General features: G+C 37.7%; 1 protein-coding gene across 1 annotated transcript in view; it reads right to left on the reverse strand.

Annotated features, from left to right (window-relative positions):
- Positions 1-25862, reverse strand: part of LOC142756971 (EF-hand calcium-binding domain-containing protein 14-like) — a 96238-nt gene extending 70376 nt beyond the window's left edge. Inside the window, exon 1 of the mRNA XM_075860583.1 lies at positions 25553-25862. Coding sequence (XP_075716698.1) covers positions 25553-25650 — 98 coding nt within the window. The 5' untranslated portion in view covers positions 25651-25862. The remainder of the gene's footprint in view (positions 1-25552) is intronic.
- Positions 25863-26868: the final 1006 nt, after the last annotated feature.

Here is a 26868-nt window from a genome sequence, read left to right on the forward strand (position 1 = left end):
ACGTACATCAAGGGATGAAGCAGAGGTCAAGCGGTAAGGGCGAAACTCGAGTCGGGTTACTACATGTGGACTGAGTCTATCCTGCTTTGTTTTATTACATGTTTGTCGTCGGTTGTGGATCCATCTTCCACACATGTCTCTGTTTTTGAGAGGGGGAGGTCTCGAGTGCATCTCTGGGCGATGTATGAAGGAGATGTTTGCAGGTAAGGTGGGTGTGTACAGCACCGTTGTATTTATATCGGTGGATGTTACACCGGGAGGTTAGTGAATCACCGCCATCCTAGCTGTACACACCAATTACGTCATGGATGTATTTCAGTAGGAAGGATGGGCGGAGTAACTGGGCTTAAAAGGACAGGGATTTCCCCTGTCACTGACGTCAGATGCCGGAAATAGGCGCCAGCCAGAGCAACAGCATGGGCTATCGATTACTTGCCATTGCAAGTTTCCTTTTTTCTCATTGAAAACGACAGCAACAAGTAACCTTTGCCAGCACAGATGAAATTTGAACAAAGCTGGCTTTGACTAATCTTCCCTGGAGAATCGCTCGGTCACGAGGAAACGCGTCGGGAGGAATCAATGACGGAGAGATGCCCCTTGATCCCCCATAGAGTACCGTGCATCTGAACGGGTAGGACCCTCAAAAATCTATGGGCAAAAATAGGCAATAATATGAGGATCTTGTATGTGAATCCCTCTCTCTGAAATGATTGAAAATATTTATACAACCCACAACTGGGTGAATAACATGCTGTCTACTTTTTAAGCAAAGTAGTATTAGGCTGGGTTGACACAGAGTTTTATGCAGGAGGAAAATCTGCCTCAAAATTCCATTTGGAATTTTGAGGCAGATTTTCCTCTGCGTGCATGCCGTTTTTTGCGGCGTTTTTCGCCCGCGGACATTGAGTGCCGCGGGCAAAAAATGCAGCAAAATACGCTTTCTCTGCCTCCCATTGATGTCAATGGGAGGTCAGAGGCGTAAATGCCTGAAGATAGAGCATGTCCCTTCTTTTTTCCGCGAGCCGGTTTTTCGCTCGCTGGAAAAAAACGCCTCCGCCTCCCATTGAAATCAATGAAATCAATGGGAGGCATTTTCGGCCGTTTTTTGGCTTGTTTTCTGATGCGGTTTCCGGATCAAAAAACTTGTCAAAAAACTCTGTGTGAACTCCCCCTTACACCTCTGAGCTTTACTAGGCATATGAGAGTGTAGAAAGGAATAACATATTCATAAGGTGCACCAGGAATATGATTGATGATGCTATAAATGAAAAAAAAAATTGTATGTTTGTATTTTGAATTTTAAAAGAAATATAGTAAAAGTTATATTTTATATTTGGAACTCCGGATCATTTTTTTCTAAGTTTCTGCTGCACCTGGGATTTTAGACTACATTGTTTTATTGTGTCCTATTTTATGATTTTTATTTTAACAAATAGGGGTGACTCCGCTTCTTCCACTAAGCCCCACCCCAGTTCTGTGAGCAGCATAAAATAATTAATAAATTCCCCCATAGTATCTGAACAAATTCATGTAGTTTAGTGCAAGGACAAATCACAGGACAAATATATAGGGACTTGATATTTGTACCAATATGCTTAATATGATAGAGACTGCACATTTAATGGGGCACTTTTCCTGTATAATATGGTTAAAATGCCCCCACCGTGCAGTAATTATTGCACATGGAGGTAAAATGATTTGCATATTTGTTTACAGTTTCAACTTGAAAATGTAAATGAGCTCAATGTCTTTATCTTGTAAACGTATGCTATATGCAATATGTCTACGCTTTTGTGTTCTGGGCAAGAGCATTGATATTCTTGCAGCAACATTCACCTTATATATGTCAAAGGTGAAATAACATTTCCATGATCATAAAGGATAAAGCATACAGATCGATCATCTAAACTGCCCAGCCATTAACCCGAGACTGACTTGGGCAAAGATCAAATGATGGTTTGGTTTAAGGATTAGTTTACCTGTACTGGACCGAGGAGGGAGATGATAATAAAACTCTAAAATAATTTTATTAACAGCAATTTACAGTAATCCATTAGGATAAGGTGAATGAATATCCTTCTTCCCGTTCTATCAGTTATGAAATGAAAGGTGCATCAACAATCTGGACCTATATCTTCACACTAGTAAATTAAACAATGAGACACATCACCCGATGCAAATAGTTCCTTTATCTTTTCATTCACCGTCAGGAGCATTTGCTTTGAGCACTTATCTTAAGAAGCAGCTGCTCATCTGAAAGATAAACTCAGATGAAAAGTAATTGGGAACAGAAAGTTTGGTGGATAACATTTTTCATTTCTCAAGAAAGCTGCATTATCAGAAACATAGAATATTGGATTATTTGACCTCTAGCACTTATCAATAAAAGCACTAAGTCTCCTGGGGATGGCGAGCTAGTCGAGGGAGAGTTGTAGGAAAGCTGACTAAATGAGTGAATGTACTGAAGATTATGTTGGAAAGATATGAGGTGAAACAAAAACTTTTAGAATTGGTAACTTACTTTTTTCTGTGAATATTTAGTATTTTAGAACTCACTGAGAACAGGTACATCTGTAAAGGTTTATTTTAATGGTATTGGAATTTAGAAACGATAGTTTCCATTGATATTTTAGAAGTGGATAATATAATAGCCTCCAGTCTATTGTTGAAAGCTATAAAGTGGGTGTATCTGATTACAAGTGGAGATATGTTAACCATTTGTTCTCCTGGGGCATCAACAATAATAGCCCTTTGACAAGTGTACTCCATCTCAGTGGTGGCATCAAATATTAAATCAAGACAAATCACTCTAGGGCTTTATGCACACGGCTGTTAGGCCTCATGCACACGACCGTAGCCATGTGCATGGCCGTGATTTTCAGGTCGGACGGCCGCGGAGTGTCACCCGCGGGCCACCCGCAAATCACGGGCCGTGCACTTGGCCGCATACATTAATTTCTATGAGCCTGGATCGCAAAACACGGCCGTAATAAGACATGTCCGTTCTTTTTGCGGTCCAGGCTCCTGGGCCATGTACGGACCGTGGAAACCACGGTCGTGTGCATGGGCCCATTTAAATGAATGGGGCCGCAATTCACCCGCAGATTTGCGGGTGAATTGTGGCCGCAAAAATACGTTTGTGTGCATGGGGCCTAAGGCCACAAAAAGAACGGACATGTCTTAATACGTGTTTTGCAGTCCAGGCTCAAAGAAATTAATGCACGCGGCCATGTGCACGGCCCGTGATTAGCGGGTGGCCCGCGGGTGACACTCTGCGGCCATCCGACCCGAAAATCACGGCCGTGCACATGGCTACGGTCGTGTGCATGAGGCCTTAGGGTCTTTACCTTCTGCAAATACGGGTCCAACGGCTACGGATACACATCTGTAGCCAATCCACAATTGTGGACAAGAATAGGACATATTCTATAATTTACGGATCATTTCTACGGCCCGGACACACATTTGTCCTTGGCCAATAGAAATTAATGGGTCCGCAATTTCATCCGTAATTTAGGCACCATTTTGGGCTTAATAATACATTACTGATTCATAACATGAATAATGTTATATATTTATTGTACAGATTTTAATGGTTATGGGGATACCAGGACTTTGAACTTATATTTAATCCAACGTATTTATTCTAAAAAATGCTTAAAAATATTGGGGCAGATTTACTATTTAAAATGCACCAGAATTCTGGCATACATGCCGTGCGACACATTTATTAACTGTTTTAGACACTTTTTTCTGATATTCTGGAAAAGGGGGCATGGCAATACAAAACTGAGGGCCAAAAATGCACCAAAATTGTTGCAAAAAAACTGTTAAAACCAAGCCAACTAATTGGTGTTATAAGGAAGAGAAAAGTGACTAGCATGTCTGGAGTGCACCACTGTGATAAATATGGCACATTTTCTTACTGGCTTGTCTACATTTACATTTTCTGTAATATGGTCTTGGTTATCAGCCACTTATTCTTATGTTCCACTTCTCAGCACACTCCTGGCTGGGGGATGTTACTATTCTGCCTTCTCTCCCAAAAAGCCCATAGTAAGGCATTAACCAACTATTTGAAAAACAGGAACACATTTTTCTTGATAAAATTAAAAAAAGCCCAAAAGAGAAATACTCTAAAGTTAGTATTTTGATAGTGTTTTGACTTCTACTACTAAAAAACATTGTGCAACATTTATTTGTTTGTGCCATTCCTGATGTGTATGCTAGATGCATATATCTCTTCAAGTATTCAATGGATTTATTTATTCCTAGGGGTGTACTTAGTGAAAAGGAGATTATTGTAATGGATTGATACATTCTTACAATCCTTCTTCTTTTTTCACTCTTCATTCTTGCAAATCACACAATCATCAGCCTCAGGGAGATCAGCAGATTGTGGAAAAGAACATTATCAATAAAATCTCCCTTGACTAAATTAAGTAATGCATGTATAAATCCTAATGAACATGGCAAAAAGCGTAATGCATTATGTGATATTTAGATGGTTTAAGGTCTGTTGTGATATTGACATTTAAAGGTACTTTTAGATCAGACATTCAGCCTAAAAAAGTTCTGTTTCCAGAATAAAATGCATGTGAGAATTTGGAATAATTCTTTTGTTTAAAACTTAACAAGAGAAAGAAAATACAAAAAAAAAAAAGAAAAGGTAATAAAATCTTCATAATTGTCCTACATTGTTCTTAATATTATAAAGCAGAAGCCTATTTTATTGAAGAAGTCCATTCTACAAATAATTAGATACCATAACTATTTCCTGTTACAGGAAGCCTTTTTGTTGTATAGCATCTGTAAAATCTAATTGGTAGAACATCAAAGAAAATATTTTTGGATTTCATACATTATGCAATGAGAGGTCACAAGTGTATAGAAAATGGCAATAATAAAATATCTAATGCAATATGGGGGTTACATGTCTGACCTTGGCAGGAGATGAAAAATATACTGTGGTAAAACAGATAAAAAATGAATAAAATATCATTTAGATGTTTGGTTTGGCTAGTCAGTTGGAAATGAAAATGATATAAAATACAGATAAAATGCATTCACAAGTAGTGGAAATGGTTATAGAGGATTATGTAGAATTGGACTTCAGTCATTGGCGCCTGCGACGTCTGTTGATATACAGTACATATCTGAGATTGCATAAAGTTGTCCCAGTTTCATTTTTGCCATGTTTTGCAGTAGGAATTATTTAGATGAGTTTCAGGATTTTTAGACATTGTATAGAATGTTAGAAAGGGGATCAGCAAAACTATTTGTTTGAGTCTGATGCTAGATTTTGCCAATTTGAACAGTCCTGTGAATTAGAAATAGTTTTCACTCTGCAGCAGATCAATCACCTGTAAGGGTATGTTCACACGGCTTATTTTCGACCTTTTTTTGGGCCGTAAACGGATGAAAAATGGACGAAAAATCGGAAGCAGAACGCCTCCAAACATCTGCCCATTGATTTCAATGGGAAAAACTGCGTTTTGTTCCGACGGGCTGTTTTGAAAAATGACCGCGTAAAAAACCGGCCGCGAAAAAGAAGTGCATGTCATATATATGTATATTTAAGACTTCATCTGGCTATAGGTGTAACGATTAAAGTTAAGAATCCGAACCATTAACCATGTAATCATTTTCATTGAAAACGGGTGTGACATAATATTCTCAGTCATTGTTGATTTAGGCCGGATATACACGAGCGATGCTCATTTTTCACGTCCGTGGTGCATTCGTGTTCTGCGTTGCGGGACACGTTACCACGCATCCCCCTTAGACTAGAGTCTATGGGGGGATGCATGAAGCGTGAAAAAATAGGACATCTATTTTCTCATGGATCCTTCACACAGTCCGTTGAAACAATGAACGGCCCCATTGAATTAGATACAGATGTAGCCGTATTTTCTTGACTTTTAACGCATTAAATACACAGTGGCAAGATCTTTTATATTTCTTTTTCAATGACTTTTGTTGTGTGATGTCACGCTGCAGCAAGTTATCAGAGTCAAGATAAGGATGGCTACATCCGTGGGTCCGTGTGACGGCCATTGTTTTAACGGTTGTCACACGGACGTATAACACGTTTGTGTGAATATGGCCTATGTTTCATCCTGGATTGTGGCATTTAATCAACTGTCTAATGAGAAAATACTTGTGAACCAATATACATGATAAAAAATATTAACTGTGGAAAATTATTCCCAACGATATCTTGTCATGTGTGGACCTTTAATAAAAAGTGTCCAGTAAAATAATAAACTATATTAAAATAGTCAGACAGGAAACATTCTGCTTTAGACTGTGTGTACATTTGCATTTTTCATTAGGCAAACATTTAGGCCCCATGCACACAACCATAATTTTTATCCGCTATTACGGACCCTGATTGCGGATCAAAATACTGATCCATTCATTTCTTTAACACAATTTTTATTAAAGGTTTTTCAAAGTTATACAAAAATAAACAAGTCATTAACATTGGAAATATTGAAATGTTTTTTTTACAAATTTATGAGATAGCAAAACGCATAAAGATTTAAAGTTAATCTAATAGTCAGATTACACATACATGTATTAGAAACATACTGGGTACATAATAAGATAATCATAGTGTCGTTAATTAATAATGTAACCAGAGTTGAACTTCCATAAGTTTAATTTTTACTATTTTACACCTTTCCAAAAAAAAATTTAAAAAAAAAACAAAAAAAAACATACAGACAAACATAAAGTCCCTGCTCTAGGATTTAGAATATACATAAGAACCCTAATACACTTATATGAGGTCTTTCTATAAACGAAGCTGTGAGCCATTAAAAGCAAGCCATTTAGACCATTTGTAAACAAATTCCTGTGTCTTATGTAATCTTGTGGAAATTAAATGTTCCATAATACAATTGTACTGAACCTTGTGCAAGATTTCTACCTTAGACGGAATAGAAGCGCTTTTCCATCTCTGAGCAATATTTGTTCTCGCTACAGTTAGCATATGTACCATAACCGTACTATTCTCAATGCCTATATCCTCTAATTTCAAAGAAAGCAGTGCTACTTCTGGTCCCCAAGGAACCGGAAAACTGATTATGCTGGTTAACATTCGTTGTATCTCTACCCAAAACGGAGCGATGACATCACAACTCCCCCAAATATGTAATAATGAGCCAACAGAAGCGTTGCATCGCCAACAGATATAGGACACCATAGGAAACATTTTGGATAGGCGGTATGGAGTCATGTACCATCTATAAAGCAATTTTCGAGAGGCTTCTAGATGATTTACACTGTGGGAAGACTTAGAACAGATTTTAAATGCCGCTTCCCACTGTTCAATACTATATGTACCTCCCAACTCCAATTCCCATTTTTGTATAAAATTAAGGGTAGGCAAAGAAGATTCATCCTGATGAATTGCCTCATAGGCTTTAGATATTCCTTTAGTTATCAACTTGGGGTTATAAAAATATTTTTCATAATTAGAAGTGGGGGCATTGACTTAAACTTAACAGTGGAAAGAAAATGTCTCAACTGAAAATATTTATAAAAATCCTTAGGGTTTAGATCATATTTAGAAGAGATTATAGAATAGGGTAACAATAAATTGTTATCGTATAATAATTCCAATGAACTAATACCTTTAGTAGTCCATTCTGAAAAATTTGAATTAGTATGCAACGTTGCACCATAGCTAAGGAAACCATACTACGTCTAAGAGGAAGAATAGAGACATTTTCAGACACACCCTTCCAAATCTGAATAGATGCTTTAATTGTAGGGGATGATTTACCCAATATGTGTTCCCCCATCCTCACCGAGCCCAACACATCCTTTAAGTCTGAACTGTGTAATATATGCGCTTCTAAATCCACCCAGCGCTTATTTTTATCATATAACCACCAATGTTTTAATTGGTCCAGAATAGCCGCATTGTAGTAAGCAACAATATTCGGATATCCCAGACCTCCTTTAGCTACAGACAAATGCAGTATTTTTGCTGCAACCCTTGGCTTCTTCCCATTCCAAATGAATCTTGTAAACACCATTTGAATACGTCTTAGAATAGATATTGGGATTGGGAGGTTTCGAAAGTAATACAACACTTTTGGGAGAAGTAGCATTTTAGAGGCTGCAATACGGCCCATCCAGGATAAAGGAAATCTAGAGTAGGATATGATGTCCTTATTCAAAACCTGCAGTAAAGTGTTATAGTTAACCGACATCAACTTACCACATGGGTAGGTAAGAGAAATCCCTAAATAAGTAATTGTTCCTTCAACCCATTTAAAGGGAAATTCCTTTTGTAATTGCAACTGTGTATATTTTGGAATGCCGATGTTTAAAATTAAAGATTTTGATGTATTGATTTTATAATAACTGATCTCCCCAAATTCCTGGATGAGTCAGAGTATATAAGGCAAAGTGTCTCCAGGAGAGGACAAACACAATATAACGTCATCCGCAAAGAGACCTATACGATGTTCAGTGTGTCCTATGGAGACTCCTCTAATACGGGATGATATTTTGACCGCCGCAGCAAAGGGCTCCATCGCCAATGTAAATATCATGGGCGATAAAGGGCATCCCTGTCTTGTACCATTGGTTATAAAAAAAGGGACTTGATAACGCGCCTGTGCTATAAACCTGAGCCGAGGGAGAGGTATACATGGCCATAATGGCAGATAAAAAAGAATTTCGGATCCCAAACTTCCCCAATACCTCCCTTAAGTACCCCCAATGAACCCGATCGAATGCCTACTCCGCATCCAAGGTAAGAAGCAGAGAAGGCATCCGCCTAACCTCAACCTCAGAAATAATATCTATAAACCGTCTGGTACTATCCACTGTTTGTCTCCCTTTTACAAATCCCACTTGATCAGGACTGATCAGCTGGGGAAGAATATCTGCCAGTCTACAGGACAAAATCTTTGCATACATTTTTAGATCTGTATTTAGCAAAGAAATAGGTCGAAAATTAGAGGGGACGTCCGAGGGTGTACCCGGCTTAGGTATGGGGACCACCAGGTCTTTAACATTTCAGAGGGAAATGCTTCATTTTTAATTGCCTCATTAAAAGTTTTAACCATATAGGGGGCTAAGATCGTTTTATAAAGTTTAAAATATTCACCAGTTAGCCCATCAGGCCCAGGGGATTTATGGGCTTTAAGTGACATTATAGCTTTAAGAATCTCTCCCTCCGTTATAGGTATAGAGAGGCTTTGTAATTGGGTCTGAGAAATATAAGGGAGATCTATTTGAGCTAAAAAAACTCTTAATATTATCTAGTTGAGGCTGCACAGTAAGAGGGTCATTTCTTAAATTCTAAAGTGATTCATAATATTCTGCCAAAGTGTTAGCTATCCCCTTGGGATCCATTATACGTTTTTTTCCCGCATTATACATAAAGGGGATTCGAGATTTTACATCCCTTGTTTTAAGTTGCCTAGCCAATAATGCCCCAGCTTTATTACCACTCCAATAGAATGTCATTTTTAATTTTCGTAAGGGCAAGTCATATTTATAAATATTCAGCTCATGTAATTGATGAGTAAGCTCTGAAATTTCGGCTGCCTGTGCTACTGAGTAAGAATTTTTATTTAATCTATGTAAAGTGCTTAGCCTAAGAAGTAGCTGACTTTCGGTATTTTTTGTTGATTTTTTAATATGTGAGGCTATTTTGATAAAGTGGCCTCTAATAGTTGCCTTATGGGCACACCACACAGTAGTATCTTTGACTTGACCATTATCATTATAAAGGAAGTATTCTTCTAACTGTGATCTAGATTGAGAGGCATATTTAGGATGAGGACAAAATTATTTAGTCTCCATACAGAGTCCTGCGGCCAAGTAAACTGCTCTTGTATAGACAGTGATATTGGGGCATGGTCGGACCAATCTAAACATCCTATCGAGACAGAGTGGATATGGTCTAAAAGATCCCTATTTATAAGAAAAAAGTAAATCCTCGTGTATATTTTATGAGGATTCGAAAAAAAGGTGTAGTCACGGTCACTATAGTGATGCACTCTCCAAATGTCAAAAAGGCCATGTTTGTGTAATAAAGAAAAAGCCGACGTAGGTTCCTTACATTTTATAGTAGATGTTGAATCCATAGTAGGCCATAATGTCAAATTAAAGTCACCCACTAGTATCATTGAGCCCTTTTTGTATTGATTTGCTAATTTAATCATCTTTCGCAGAAACCTGTCTTGTTTACAATTAGGGGCATATACCGATAGGATAGTGTACTGAATATTGTTCAGAAGACAATTTAACAAAACGTAACGACCATTTTCATCCACAATTTCATTTTGCAAATGAAATGCAACCAAGTCCCTTATTGCTATAGAGACCCCACATTTCTTGCCTACCGCTGGTGCTGAAAATATATGTGGAAATTTTTTATGTTTAAGGCTGCAGGCGTCTTTTTTATTAAGGTGTGTTTCTTGAATACATAACACATCCGCTTGAGAAAGTGAGGCCTCAGACCATAATTTTGAACGTTTAAATGGGGAATTTAACCCCTTAACATTATGTGAAACAATTTTGAAAACCATTCCTAACAAAGAAGGGTTGTTTACCCCTTATTAAGCACCTAGCTCTTAAAGAAGGAGAAATCTCCACAGCAGACCCAGTTCTAATTTCATATACAATGTTTACACATTTCCCAAAAATAAGATAGAATATTATCCATGAACAGAAGGACCACATACTACAACATAACAACAGAGAAAAAATAAATAAAAAAATAATAACAAAATAAGAGAAAAAATAAATAAATAATAAACGGGGTTCTTGGCGTTCCCACACCAAGAGTCCCTACATATAGAGTTATGTTCTAAAGCGGGGTCCAAGTATAACATACCTGGAAAGAAAAAATATATAATATGGCATTCACGGCTTTTAGCTTCGTGCCTTTATACAGATTTATACAGATCTAAAAAAAATAAAAAAAAATAGATGAGCTGAAACACCCTTTTCCGTACAGACATCTACAAATATGATTCAGAATGATTCAGAATAAGCAACATTGGTTCAAGAAGTCATCTTGACATTACGATCTACAGTGTCCCACTCCTTAGGTAAAGTAAGAAGAGCCGACCCAGTTCTTTTAGGAGAAGTTCCGGGGCTGCTCATTAACCCCCATTCTTGACATAGACGCTCGGCATCCCTTGGAGATGTAGCCACAATTTTTGTTCCATTTTTTGAAATGACAAGTTTAACCAGAAATCCCCATTTGTACGATATACCTTGATCTCGTAGAATCTTAGTACTGTGAACAAACGCTCTCCTCTTAGCCAAGGTAGCTGCAGATAGATCTGCAAATATAGAAATCGGATGGAATTTTGCAGGCAGGGTAGGTTCAGAGCGTGATGCTTCCACCAACTTTTCTTTAATATGGAAAAATTGAATACGTACTATGACGTCCCTCGGAACTGTGGCAGGCAAGCTTTTAGGCTTTGGTAAGCGATGAGCTCTATCAATGGTTAAATCAGTGGGAGAGACAAGCGGTAGTAAATTTTTAAAGAAATCCACCATAAATTCTACCAACTGATCTGCCTTAATTTGCTCAGAAATACCTCTGAACCTCAGGTTGTTCCTCCTGGAACGAACCTCGATATCAGCAAGTTTTGCTTTAACAAATTCAAGTTCCTTTTCCATAGCAGTAGATGCATCCACAAGATTATTATGGGCTGTAGTAAGCTCAGACATTTTATACTCTATATGGGAAGTCCGTTCTCCTTTTGAAGTGACCTCAGTTTGAAGTTTCCCCATAGCTTTAAATAGATCAGTGTGCAGTGATTTATGCAGATCTGCCAATAAATTTTTCATAGTGGCTACAGTGACAAGATCATCTGAACCAGGGTCTGGATTATACTGTAATGGGGAGGAAGGAGAGCTTGAACTATCATCCCCCATAGTTATAGGCAAAGCAGAGACAGAGACAGAGGATACCTGAGCACATGAGCGACCATGTGCGACAGCAGTAGCAGCAGCAGTCCCACACTTCTTCTCAGCCAACAATCCTGGACGTGCAGGGGGGCCCAAAGTCAGACTCCGAGCCGGGTCCAATAAGGCTTCAGGTAAGAGGGGATTCCCCTCTGCTTGTACAGTCCTCCGGTACCTTTGAAAAGGTGATTTATCTTCCTGTCCTCGGGTCTCAGCGTCATCTTGGAGTGAATCTGAAGCTGGAAAGAAGCTTGTGAGCTTCAGAGGGCTCTTTCTTTTCCGTCCTCTCACCATGCTGTCTCTCTCCCCCTCTGGTCGTCTGATAGCAGGAAAAGGGCTAAAGCAATGCAGAGATCTGCAAGATCTGAAAGGCTAACGAGCCGGGTGGTGCTGCTTAGTATGCCGTTCAGCAGGAGCTCAGACCTCACATGTCGACCTCACGCACTGAGAGCCACACCCCCCTGCGATCCATTCATTTCTATGGCTCACGGACGTATATTTACGGGAAAGTGTCAGGGCCGTAGAAATGATCCGCAAAAAATAGCACATGTCCTATTTTTTTTATTTTACGGACCGTTCTCCCATACTTTATAATGTGATCACGGCCCGCAAAAGCAGGTGACTGTTGCCATCCACGGCCGGTCATGCCCTTAAATAATCATGGATGGTGATTACGGCTACGTCCGTGTGCAGGATGGCTTAACCTAGAACGTATGTTGCTGCTGCTACTGCTAGGTGATGATAAACAACCTTTTTTCCCCCACTATTTACACATTTTTTGCATTATATGTTGTGATTCTCCCCACAAGGGATGGCCATATGATTATAATCTTCTTCTCTACAACTCCAGGTCAAAAGTTAGGTACATTTTCTTAAACCAATGTTTTTTTTATATAAGGAATGAAGCAAATGTCCAAATTGTGTTGATTAAAAATATTCTAATATTTGGTGTATACAACTCCTGGGCAGATCTATGTATATCCATGGTTACAGACTTTAAACAAACTCTTTGTAGTCTGATCCTTCAGTCACATTGTTATCCGGCTCCTTACATCTTGATAACCAACCCAATGTATTTTAGCAAGAAGTAGTGAACAGATTGAAGGGAGTATGACTGCAGAATCAGACTACACAGGGTTTGCTTATAGTCTGTAACCATGGAAACATTATGTGCTGCATGCTGTACATCCAAAATGGTAGGAGCTTTTTAATCAAGGCTATAAAAATAAGTATCTTTTTTAACCCCTAGGCGCACAATACAATGCAACTGTACGTCCTGGTGGCCAGTGTCTTAGCGCACGAGGACATACAGTTACTGCGCCGTTCCCGGTGCACACTGTCGGCGACAGGAAGTCACTGTGTTGTTCCCGATGCACACTGTCGGTGACAGTATGCATCGGGAACCGGGAGGTCAGCTGTCGTGGACAGCTGACATTCCACTGTTGCCGACTGTTGCCGATCAGCGGCTGATCGCCGCAGATTTCGGCAATTAACACCTTAAATGTGGCGCTCGATTGCGATCGCCGCATTTAGGGGGTTTGTAGCACATCAGCAGCCCCATGCAATTGTGGGTGTTGCTGATGCTTGTGATGGCATCCGGAGGCCAGACAACGCCCTCCAGGTCTGCAAAGCATGGAAGCCTATGAGGACCAGCCTCTGGCTGGTCCTCGTAGACTTACTGTCAGAGTGACTGTGATGTCCCACTGACAGTTGTAATACATTACACTACCAGGTAATGTATTCTAGCAGCAATCAGAGCTGCAGGTAAAAAAAAAAAGTGTACAAGTAAAAAAAAAAGTTTAAAAAAGTTAATAAAAATGTTTTACAAAAGTGTAAAAATAAAAGTTTTTTTTCCTATAAGTCTTTTATTATAGGAACAAAATGAAAACATTAAAAAACAGTACACATATTTGGTATCACCGCGTTCATAATGACCCAAACTATATAATATATAAAATATAAAACTATAATGTTATTTTTCCCGCACGGTGAACACTGAAAAAAAATAAAACTAAAAATAATGCCAGAATCACTATTTTTGGTCACCACCCCTCACAAAATATAGAATAAAAAGTGATAAAAAAAAGTCACATGTACCCCAAAATAGTACCAATAAAAACGAAAACCCGTCCCTCAAAAAACAAGCCCTTACACAGCTTTTCTGATTGAAAAATAAAAAAGTTACGGCTCTCAGAATATGGTGACACAGAAAATAAATTATTTTATAAACAAGTGATTTTATTGTGCAAACGCTGCAAACATAAAAAAACTATATACACTACCGTTCAAAAGTTTGGGGTCACCCAGACAATTTTGTGTTTTCCATGAAAACTCACACTTATATTTATCAAATGAGCTGCAAAATGACTAGAAAATATAGTCAAGACATTGACAAGGTTAGAAATAATGATTTTTATTTGAAATAATAATTTTCTCCTTCAAACTTTGCTTTCGTCAAAGAATGCTCCATTTGCAGCAATTACAGCATTGCAGGCCTTTGGCATTCTAGCTGTTAATTTGCTGAGGTAATTGGGAGAAATTTCACCCCATGCTTCCAGAAGGCCCTCCCACAAGTTGGATTGGCTTGATGGGCACTTCTTGCGTACCATACGGTCAAGCGGCTCCCACAACAGCTCTATGGGGTTGAGATCTGGTGACTGCGCTGGCCACTCCATTACAGATAGAATACCAGCTGCCTGCTTCTTCCCTAAATAGTTCTTGCATAATTTGGAGGTGTGCTTTGGGTCATTGTCCTGTTGTAGGATGAAATTGGCTCCAATCAAGCGCTGTCCACAGGGTATGGCATGGCGTTGCAAAATGGAGTGATAGCCTTCCTTATTCAAAATCCCTTTTACCTTGTACAAATCTGCCACTTTACCAGCACCAAAGCAACCCCAGATCATCACATTACTTCCACCATGCTTGACAGATGGCGTCAGGCACTCTTCCAGCATCTTTTCAGTTGTTCTGCGTCTCACAAATGTTCTTCTGTGTGATCCAAACACCTCAAACTTCGATTCGTCTGTCCATAACACTTTTTTCCAATCTTCCTCTGTCCAATGTCTGTGTACTTTTGCCCATATAAATATTTTCCTTTTATTAGCCAGTCTCAGATATGGCTTTTTCTTTGCCACTCTACCCTGAAGGCCAGCATCCCGGAGTCGCCTCTTCACTGTAGACGTTGACACTGGTGTTTTGCGGGTACTATTTAATGAAGCTGCCAGTTGAGGACCTGAGAGGCGTCTATTTCTCAAACTAGAGACTCTAATGTACTTGTCTTGTTGCTCAGTTGTGCAGCGGGGCCTCCCACTTCTCTTTCTACTCTGGTTAGAGCCTGTGTGTGCAGTCCTCTGAAGGGAGTAGTACACACCGTTGTAGGAAATCTTCAGTTTCTTGGCAATTTCTCGCAGGGAATAGCCTTAATTTCTAAGGACAAGATTAGACTGTCGAGTTTCACATGAAAGCTCTCTTTTTCTAGGCATTTTGAGAGTTTAATCGAACCCACAAATGTAATGCTCCAGATTCTCAACTAGCTCAAAGAAAGGTCAGTTTTATAGCTCCTCTAAACAGCAAAACTGTTTACAGCGGTGCTAACATAACTGCACAAGGGTTTTCAAGTGTTTTCTAATCATCCATTAGCCTTCTAACACAGTTAGCAAACACAATGTACCATTAGAACACTGGAGTGATGGTTGCTGGAAATGGGTCTCTATACACCTATGTAAATATTGCATTAAAAACCAGACGTTTGTAGCTAGAATAGTCATTTAGCACATTAATGTATAGAGTGTATTTCTGATTAATTTAATGTTATCATCATTGAAAAAAACTGTGCTTTTCTTGCAAAAATAAGGAAATTTCTAAGTGACCCTAAACTTTTGAACAGTAGTGTACATATGGTATCGCCGTAATTGTATCGACCCACAGAATAAAGTAAAACTGTCATTTATAGCGCATAATGAACACCGTAAGAAATAAAGAGTTTAAAATGCCAAAATCACAGTTTTTTGGTCACCTTAGCTCTAAATAGAATGTAATAAAAAGTGATCAAAAAGTTGTATGTACCAAAAAATTGTACCAATAAAAACTACAGCTCGTCCTGCCAAATATAAGCCCTCACACTGCTCAATCCACCAAAAAATAAAAAGGTTATGGCTCTCAGAATGTGTTAATACAACATAATTTTTTTTTTAACAAATTGTTTTTTCTTTGTAAAAGTAGTAAAATATTAAAAAACTATAAACATTTGGTATCACCTTAATCGTTTTGACCCGCAGAATAAAGTTAAGTTATTTAAAGTTGAATAAAGAATTTTATTTTCAGTTTCCCAGTACATTATATGGTACTTTAAATGGTGTGAGTAGACACTACAACACTTCCCGCAAAAAATAAGCCCTCACACTGCTCTTTTAATGGAAAAATAATGGCATTTGAAAGGCAGGGCGAGAAAAACTAAAATGGAAAAGCAGAAACGGATCAGTTTCTGCAAAGGTTAATTAATTTCTAATAAAAAAACAATTATTACCATATGTGGGGTATTGTCATACTCGGGAGAGATTGAGTTAGAAATTTTGGGCGGAATTTTTTCCTTTATCCCTTGTGAAAATGAAAACATTTTAGTGGACAAAAATGTTGATATTCATTTTCACGGCCTAATTCCACTAATGTCTACAAAAAACCTGGGTCCAAACATCAGTTTATTACCACATATGGGGTATTTCCGTAATCGGGAGAAGATGCTTTACAAATGTTGGGGTGCATTTTATTCTTTATTCCTTGTAAATATCACAAATTTCTATGTTTTTTCAGAAAAAAAAGTAGATTTTCATTTTCACAGACTAACTCTAATAAATATAGCAAAGTACCTTTGGGGTCAAAATGCTAACTATACCCCTAGATAAATTCCTTGAGGGGTGTAGTTTCCAAAGTGGGGTCACTTTTGAGGAGTTTCCACTGTTTAGACACCACAAGACCTCTTCAAACCTGATATGGTGCCTAAAATATAATCTAAAAAAAAGGAGGCCCCAAAATCCTGTGCTCTTTTGCTTCTTAGGCCGGTGTTTTGGTCCATTTGGACACTAGGGCCACGTGTAGGATATTTCTAAAAACGGCAAAAAAAATAATGAAATTTGTAAATTTCCCCTCTACTTTGCTTTATTTCTTGTGAAACGCCTAATGTGTTAAGAAACTTTTTGAATGTTTTTTTGAATACTTTGAGGGGTGCAGTTTTTAAAATGGGGTGATTTATCGGGGGATTCTAATATATAAGGCCCTCAAAACTACTTCAGAACTAAACTGGTACCTGTAAAAATAGCCTTTTGAAATTTTCTTGAAAATGTGAGAAATCGCTGTTAAAGTTCTAAGCCTTGTAATGTCCTAGAAAAATAAAAGTATGTTCAAAAAATGATGCAAACATAAAGTAGACATATGGGAAATGTTAACTAGTGACTATTTTGTTTGGTAATACTATCTGTTTTACAAGCAGATGCATTTAAATTTAGAAAGATGCACATTTTTGCAAATGTCCTCTAAATTTGAGTGTTTTTCGCTAATAAATATTGAATTTATCGATCAAATTTTTCCACTAACATAAAGTACAATATGTCACTAGAAAACAATCTCAGAATCGCTTCGATAGGTAAAAGCATTCCCAAGTTATTACCACATAAATTGACACATGTCGGATTTGAAAAAATCGGCTGTGCTACAAGGCCAAGACAGGCTGTGTCCTAAAGGGATTAATAAGCTAGTATAACAACATAATTTAAAAATGGCTAAAAACAATAGAACATAAATCTATCACAATAAGATGGTCTCCCCCTATGGTGCATCCTAAAAATACATGTAGTAGAACAAAGGAGTTTACACCCCAAAATATTAATATCAGCATATAAAGTCAAATAGCTATAATACATATATACAAAATCTATCTAAACAAAACTAAAAAACAATTGATAAATCCATCGCGACTTGCATCTTAACAGGGTTACAGTGAGATCCCCACCTCTTATTTATATTTGTTTGTATCTTCCCAAGGTCCAAAACCCGAAGGCCTACCTTGATAGTGCAGGAAATCTGCAGCCACTGAGGTCAAAGTCTTGTCCTTTGCCATATTACACCATGCCAAGGTACATAAACCACTTGACGCACCAGTACACACAGGTACGTCATGTTGCGGGGGATGATGTTCGGAGCGCGTTCACGCGCTGAGCGCGCTCCATATGCTGTGGTTGTCGGCTGCCTTCACGCTGCATCTAGTAAGCCCTGCCTGTGACAGGGCTTAACAGATGCCTGTAAAAATGACAATATACTGCAATACATTAGTATCTAACGATCGGTGGTGCAAGTCCCCTAGGGGAACTAATAAAATGTGTAAAAAAAGTGATATAAAGTTTTTAGTAGTGCAAAAAAAAAAAAAAGTTCAAAAAACACTCCTTTTCCTATTTTTCCTCTAAAGTAATGTAAAAAATAAACAAAGTTAACAAAATTGGTATTGCTGCATCCGTAAGAGTCTGAAACATTACAATACAGCGTTATTTAACGAGTATGGTGAACGCCGTGAATAATAAAAGTTGGAAATCAGTTTTTTGGTCAAATTAGCTCCCAAAAAAAATGTCATAAAAAGTGATCAAAAAGTCATATGTACCAACAAATGGTGCCAATAAAACGACAGCTCGTCCCGCAAAAAATAAGCTATCACACCGCTCAATGCACAAAAAAATTAAAAAGTTATGGCTCTCAGAATATGTTGAAACAAAAAATTTTTTTTTTAACAAAAAGTTTTGTTTTTTTAATGTAGTAAAACATAAAAAAATCTATATAGATTTGATATCACTGTAATTGTATTGAGACACAAAATAAAGTTAAGTTGTTGTGTTTACCACACGGTGAAAGACGTAGAAACGGAACCCAAAAAATAATGGAGGAATCACAGTTCTTTCCAATTTCAGCCCGCAAATAAGTTTTTTTTCAGCTTCCGAGTACATTATATGGTACTTTAAATGCTACCAATACACTGTGTTCCAAATTATTATGCACAATGGATTTAAGTGTCATAAATATTTAAGTATTCGTTTTTCAATTAAACTCATGGATGGTATTGTGTCTTAGGGCTCTTTGGATCATTGTAATCAATCTCAGACACCTGTGATAATTAGTTTGCCAGGTGTGCCCAATCAAAGGAAAACTATGTTCCACATTATTAAGCAGGCCACAGGTTTAAAGCAATATGGGAAAGAAAAATGATCTCTCTGCTGCCGAAAAGCGTGAAATAGTGCAATATCTTGGACAAGGTATGAAAACATTGGATATTTCAAGAAAACGTAAGCGTGATCATCGTACTGTGAAAAGATTTGTGGCTGATTCAGAGCACAGACGGGTTCGTTCAGATAAAGGCATAATGAGGAAGGTTTCTCCAGACAAATTAATAAGATTAGGAGAGCAGCTGCTAAAATGCCATTGCAAAGCAGCAAACAGGTATTTGAAGCCGCTGGTGCTTCTGGAGTCCCGCGAAACTCAAGGTGTAGGATCCTCCAGAGATTTGCAAGTGTGCATAAAGCTATTATTCGGCCACCCCTAAACAATGCCCACAAGCAGAAACGGTTGCAGTGGGCTCAGAAATACATGAAGACTAATTTTCAAACTGTGTTGTTTACTGATGAGTGCCGTGCAACCCTGGATGGTCCAGATGGATGGAGTAGTGGATGGTTGGTGAATGGCCACCATGTCCCAACAAGGCTGCGACGTCAGCAAGGAGGTGGCGGAGCCATGTTTTGGGCTGGAATCATAGGGAGAGAGCTGGTAGGCCCCTTTAGGGTCCCTGACAGTGTGAAAATGACCTCTGCAAAGTACGTAGAGTTTATGACTGACCACTTTCTTCCGTGGTGCAAAAAGAAGAACCGTGCCTTCCGTAGCAAAATTATCTTCATGCATGGTAATGCACCATCTCATGCTGCAAAGAATACCTCTGTGTCATTGGCTGCTATGGGCATAAAAGGAGCGAAACTCATGGTGTGGTCCCCATGTTCCCCTGACCTCAACCCTATTGAGAACCTTTGGAGCATCCTCAAGCAAAATATCTATGAGGGTGGGAGGCAGTTCACATCAAAACAGAAGCTCTGGGAGGTTATTCTGACATCCTGCAAAGATATTCAAGCAGAAACTGTCCAAATACTCACAAATTCAATGGATGCAAGAATTGTGAAGGTGATATCAAAGAAGGGGTCCTATGCTAAAATGTAACTTGGCCTGCTAAGTTTTTTTTGATTGAAAGAGCTTTTGATTTCTGTAAATATGACCTCCTGATGCTGCAAATTCAACAAATTACCATTTTAGTTCTCTTTACAACCTTTAAAATATTTTGATCTCTGTTGTGCATAATAATTTGAAACAGTGCATTTTGAGTTTTTTACTTCTAAAAAAAAATCTGTTATCATTAGGAGATTTGTTCAATAAAATTTGCATTATACTCCAACGGTTGATGGCTTGAAGATTATACTGACTGTCATTTGCATCGACTATTTAGGAAAATCAGCGAAAAATAACATTTACATAATAATTTGGAATGCGGTGTAGAAACTACAACTCCTCCCGCAAAATATAAGCCCTCACACCACCCTATTGATGGAAAAATAAAGACGTTATGGCTCTTAGAAGGCGGGAAGTGAAAAACGAAAAGGAAACATCAATAAGTGGCTCGGGCCTTAAGGGGTTAACCTTTTTTGTTGGGGGGGGGTTCCTTTCCCCATTTGGTCTTTGAGCTTCCCACTTAATCCTTCAGGCAATTTTCATACTCAGACATACTTATTTCTTATATAAGGATTTTACCTGATTCAATTTTATTGATTTTATGCTATATTGCGGCAGATTTACTAATCAAAATGTGCCAGAAATCTAGCTCAAATTGAGAAAGAATTCTGGCGCTCGTGATGTCCTCCACATTTAAAAAGTCACACTTTTTGCGAATCACACTGCAAAGAGCGTGACTTAGTTGAAAATGGGTGTGACATAATATGCACCAAATTGCGCTAATTTTGGGGAAAAATATCTAAACTAAGTAAACCAAGAGGTAAAGTTAAACAGAAGTGTTTAAAGATGTACAAAATGTATCATCCGGCAGGAGCCACTGTGATAAATTTGGCGCATTTAGTCTAATTCTAAGCTGTCTAAATAAAAGACTTTTATTTTCACATGTTTATTAGTAAATCTGCCCCAGTATTAACAAATCTGCCCCAGTATTAACAAATCTGCCCCATTGTTTTCATTTACTTTGTAGGTTTTTGCAGTTTTTCTTTTTGAATAAATTTCTAATAGTTTTTAATACTAATTATTTATTGGTAAAGCACTGTGCACTTTATATTTGGGATGTGTACACTTTTGCATAGAAGGATTTGGCATATGAACTAAAGCTATTTAATTTTGAATGCAGATATTATTATTTTAGGATATTTTTTCCCCTACACCTATTTTTTTGATAGGTCATGGGGTGAGGCCATCTTATTATGATGTGCTTAGAAGTTTTAATTTATATGAGCTTTCTTTTTATTAAACAGACTTATTGTTGCTTTTAATATATTATATTTGGGTGTGCCCATTCTTTTCTTTGGTCACTATGAATTCTTAATTCTGCTATGTTATGAATGTTTTGTAAAGTTGAAATTGACAAAAACATTTGCAAAATCTTTGTTAAATTGCCTCAAATATGCCTGATATCATTTACATGGCCTCAATACGTCTATAAAGATAATGGAATTCTAAGGTTTTTGTCAAATGTTTACCTATGCAAATTAAAAAATGTACAATACGTTCAGATATGTACTGTATAAAGCAAAAATACCTTCTGATGCTTACTAAAGACGGTCATTATTCCATATTTTATCCCCCCCCCCTTCCTTCCTCTCCCATTAGATAAGCTAAAAAGCATATTGGGAAGGGATTATCTGAAAACGTAATAACCCATTTCAGCTTGAAAAGGATAATGCCTTAAACAACTATCCATAGAAATTACAACATTAATAGTTAAATGATTTCCTCTCCTGGAATGTTTATTAACATGTGCTTTGTGACAACGACAAATGAATGGTAACTTGATATATATATTGTACAAGACTTTTTTCAAATCAATTTCTTTCAGAAACTGCTTTTGATTTTTCCTATGCATTTCTAAATTCAGCATCCATGAAAAACAAAGCAAAATAATCTTGAGAATCGATATTAAAAAGTTGCACTCCATGGCTCTTAGTTTATTGAGTGCCACCTGCATGGAGATTAATGATCAAGCACTTTTTCTGAAATTACATTGAGAACCTGCAGGCACTACAAGTTAGAAAGGTTTATCACAAGGCAAATGCACTCATCCCTAAAATACTTCATCTGGTGCTTGTAATTATGATGCCAGTGTAAGACGTTGTAACATTAAGGCTTGATATATGTTATTTGGTGACACAATTACTAAATGGTTTAATGTTCAATTCTGGTTCTTTTATTCAATTATAAGCTCACGCGATACTAAGGCAATAGTGTCCGAAGTAAAGACTTTTGGAGAGACTACTAATAAAGTTTTTCCAGGGCTAACCAAACCTTACAACTAAAATCTCATTTAATTAATGGATGTACACAGATAAGCCATAACATTAAAGAGTGACATGTCAGAAGTTTTGATTGGTGGGGATCCGAGCACTGAGACCCCCACCAATCGCTAAAACGAAGCGGCAGAAGTGCTTGTGTGAGCGCTGAGCCGCTTAGTTTCTCTTTGGCTTTTTCTGGAAATCAATGTATCGGAGTACGCGCTCAATAGAAAGTCTATGAGCCCGTGCTCTGCTACATCTGCTTTCAGGAAAAAAGCTTAACAGAAACGAAGAGGCTGAGCACTCACACTATTGGTGGGGGTCTCAGTGCTCGGACCCACACCAATCATGACTTCTGTCATGTCACTATCACATCAGAAGTTTGTTGAACGTTTAGTTACTCTTTAAAACTACCTGCCTTATATTGTGTGGGTCCCAAAGCAGTTTTGCTCCATTGAAGCATGGACTCCATAAGGCCTCTGAAGTTGTCCTCTGTTATTTGTATGCAGCAAGATGTAGCAACAGTCCTGTAAGTTGCGAGGTGGAGCCTCCATAGATTGGAATATTTTTTTCAGCACATCTCACAGATATTTGATTGGATTGAGGTCTGGGGAATTTGGAGGCCAAGTCTACACTTTGAACTTATTGTCATGCTCCACAAACCATTCCTGAACAATTTTTGCAGTGCGGCAGTGCACATTATTCTGCTGAAAGAGGCCACTGACATTAGGGATTATCAATGCCATGAAGGGGTGTACTTGGTCGGCAAAAATGTTTCAGTAGGTGGAATGTGTCAAAGTAACATCCACATGATTGCCAGGTTTCCCAGCAGAACCAGGTGTCCACTGTATCACACTGCCTATGCTGGCTTGCTTTCTTCCCATAGTTCATCCTGGTGCCATCTTTTCTCCAAGTAAGTGACGCACACCTACCCTGCCGACCACATGATGTAAAAGAAAAGAAAATTTATCAGACCTGCCACTTTATCCATTGCTCCATGGTCCAGTTCTAATGCTCACATGCTTTTGTAGGAGCTTTGGTAGTGGACAGAATTCAGCATGGGCACAATGACCAGTCTGCGGCTACACAGCGAGCTGCGATGCATTGTGTTCTGACAACTTTTTAGCATAGTCAGCATTAACTTTTGAGCAGCTTTTGCTGCAGTAACTCTTCTGTGGAATCAAACCAGAAAGGATAGCCTTCGCTCCCCATGAGCATCAATGAGCCTTAGGTGCCCGTGACCCTGTCGCCGGTTTACCAGCTATCCTTTCGTGGAACACTTTTTGTAGGTTCTAAAAACTGCATACCCCACAAGACAAGCTGTTTTGGAGATGCTCTGACCCAGTCGTCTAGCCATTATAACTTGGCCCTTTTTAAAGTCACTCAGATCCTTACACTTGCCCATTTTTCCTGCTTCTAACACATCAACGTCGAGAACTGACTGTTAACTTGCTGCCTAATATATCCCACCTCTTGACAGGTCCTGTAGTAATGAAGTATATAATGTTATTCACTTCATCTGTCAATGGTTTTAATATTATGGCTGTTTAGTGTTTACACAGTTGGCTAAAAAATATTCAAGTACTGATTCAAGTTTTGCTATAAGAAAATAGACACTCCCCTCTCCAGTAGGCATTAGGACCATGAGAGCTTTATGAGAAGCTATTTTACGAGTTGTTCTTTAGGGATGTTTAATAGCGAATCGAGAAATTAGCAAATGTACTGTGGCTTTAAAACTGCATAAGAAGTTCTGTAAAGTGAAATCCATTATGTTTACAAGTCTAATGTTTGGCAAACAGGCTGTTTTAAAACAACTAACTCCACATTTTTTCTTAATGTTTTTTGTCATTCAATAGTCATAGATAAGCATTTATTCACCCGGGTCAAATACTTAGTTCATTGTCCTAGTCTTGATCTAAATACTCTGTCCATAGCAGAGTGGTTTGTTGGCACCCCCTTTGCACATACCCTTCCAGCCTAGTAGCTCATGTATGACCTAGCCTAGATCTTGCTCCTATTATTTAATGATCTGTAATATTAGATACATTTATCATAAGCTGTAGGGTATTTAAAATATGTAGCAGACTTTCTTCACCAGACCCGGTTGTTGCTGTTTATGATGGACTCTAGTCTTAACTTCAAGATGGCCACGACTGTATTCAAATGTACTATTTTTGCCACATATTTTATGTATTTATTTTAACTAAAGCAAACAAACAAACAAACAAACAAACAAACAAACCATAAGAAATGTGGCAAAACCGTTACAAAAACCGCACATGTGAATATAACTTTAGCTGGTAAGTTTGCCATAATCTTGCTTAAAAGACGTAGGTAGTACATAGTACATTACCATTTAGTTTATAGTTCTAAAACCATAACATAAATAAAGAACTTGTTTGGGTTTTCAGGCAAAATAAACAAATAAAATAGTAAACATTACAAAGAAATGAATGACAATTATGTACTAATAACAAATAACATTACTTTCATTGTTAAAGCACAAACACTCAAATTATCTATTACTTTTTTCAGCTATATTTTAATATTCTATCATAATAAAAATGATTATTCACTTTAGAGTATTAAATAAGAGTAAATTGTTGTTTACTCAATAAACCAAAGATTTCTATAATTATTATGCAGCATATTAATTATAATTAGCATAATTTAAAATGTCAATGAAAACCTAATGTCGAAAGCAAAACAACAATGCTCAACATGTTCAAACTGCATAAAGCTCCGGAGAATCAATGTTTATAGAGAACATTTCCATAAAAATGTGTATAATTATCTATCTATCTATCTATCTATCTATCTATCTATCTATCTATCTATCTATCTATCTATCTATCTATCTATCTATCTATCTATCTATCTATCTATCTATCTATCTATCTATCTATCTATCTATCTATCATCTATCCTCCAGAAATAACACACCATGATATCCTATCATATTGTACAAAATGACAGATTCAGCTCTTTTACAGCGAAAACTGATCTCTACAACATATGTACCTATTATTACTCACCCATGACACTTGACTATTGAAGCTTTGCTTTTATCATATTCTTCCAAATCAGATTCATCATGTAAAAGAGCATAATTCTCCTGTTTTAAAGTATCCATGCTATCTCTTGTAGCTATTTAGACTATTTGCTTTTCAGTGCAGTGCTCCAGCCCTCAAGCTTTTTTCTTTTCTTTTTGTTCTCTATTGCTAAATTTCTTTAGCCTGTGTATACAGAGAGTCCTCTGTCTTAAGTACCACCATCAAGCTGAATTGATCCCGGTGAATTACTTCAGGAATGTTGCGGTATATAGTTTCATTCTAAGGTTTCTTCTACTCACGGACAGCAGGTTGAGCATCAGAAGCAGGTCATCTAATAACTAAGAAACCAGACAATGGCTCTTTGATGTTCAGGTAGAAAAAACTATAAGATGTGAACATTCTAAATAGATCTTAAAAGTGTACTGAAATGCAAAACACATCAAAGTGCAATTCTACACATTAAAAATAAGCTCTATGTGTTATAAGTAACAGGTTATTTTATTTTTGTCATTTGCATCTGATTCATATTGTATTTTAATGTCCTCACTGTGATATTGGAATGAACTGTGCAGTCATATTCTCACACTTTGCATGATGTCAGAATTTACTACATTGAATTATTATTATTATTAATAATAATAATAATAATAATAATAATAATAGTAATTATTATTATTATTATTATTGTTGCTGTTGTTGGGGATAAATCAAAGGTGAAACAGTTGCTTCAGATTCATGTATATTTATTTGCTTAAGCAGGGGGTTGACCTATGTGTCACTTTGCATGTAAGTAAAACGGCAATACTTCTCTCTTTAAAATAGGAGGAGTTTTTATAGCACTTAGGCACACTTCCGTTGGTCGTCGTACGGCCGCTAATGGTGGATCCGTGAAACACGGACCGCACACGGATGGCTTCCGTGTGCAGTCCGTTGTTTCAACGGATCAAATGATTGAAATGGCCGAGACTGTTTTTTCAAAAACGGACAGGAGTAGGACCTGTCCTATTTTTGTCGGAACGGACACCTGGTTCCATTAAAACAACGGAAGTGTGCAGGCCCCATATAAATTAATGTGTCAGTATGCTATCCATTAAAAAAACAGATAGCACCCTGAAGAATATAACTGAAGTGGGCATGGGGCCTTAAACTGATCATTTACATAATAGTTACAATATTTTCTGTTGAGTTTGCAAAAAACAAAAATCACATTCAGTGCACTTAGTCATCTGGTATCTTCTTATCTTCTGTAACAGGAGGGCGTAGAGGGCGTCATCTGTAAGTCTTTTTTTTATTCTTGT

The sequence above is a fragment of the Rhinoderma darwinii genome, chromosome 1 (assembly GCF_050947455.1).
Source record: "Rhinoderma darwinii isolate aRhiDar2 chromosome 1, aRhiDar2.hap1, whole genome shotgun sequence".
NCBI classification, from domain to species: domain Eukaryota; kingdom Metazoa; phylum Chordata; class Amphibia; order Anura; family Rhinodermatidae; genus Rhinoderma; species Rhinoderma darwinii.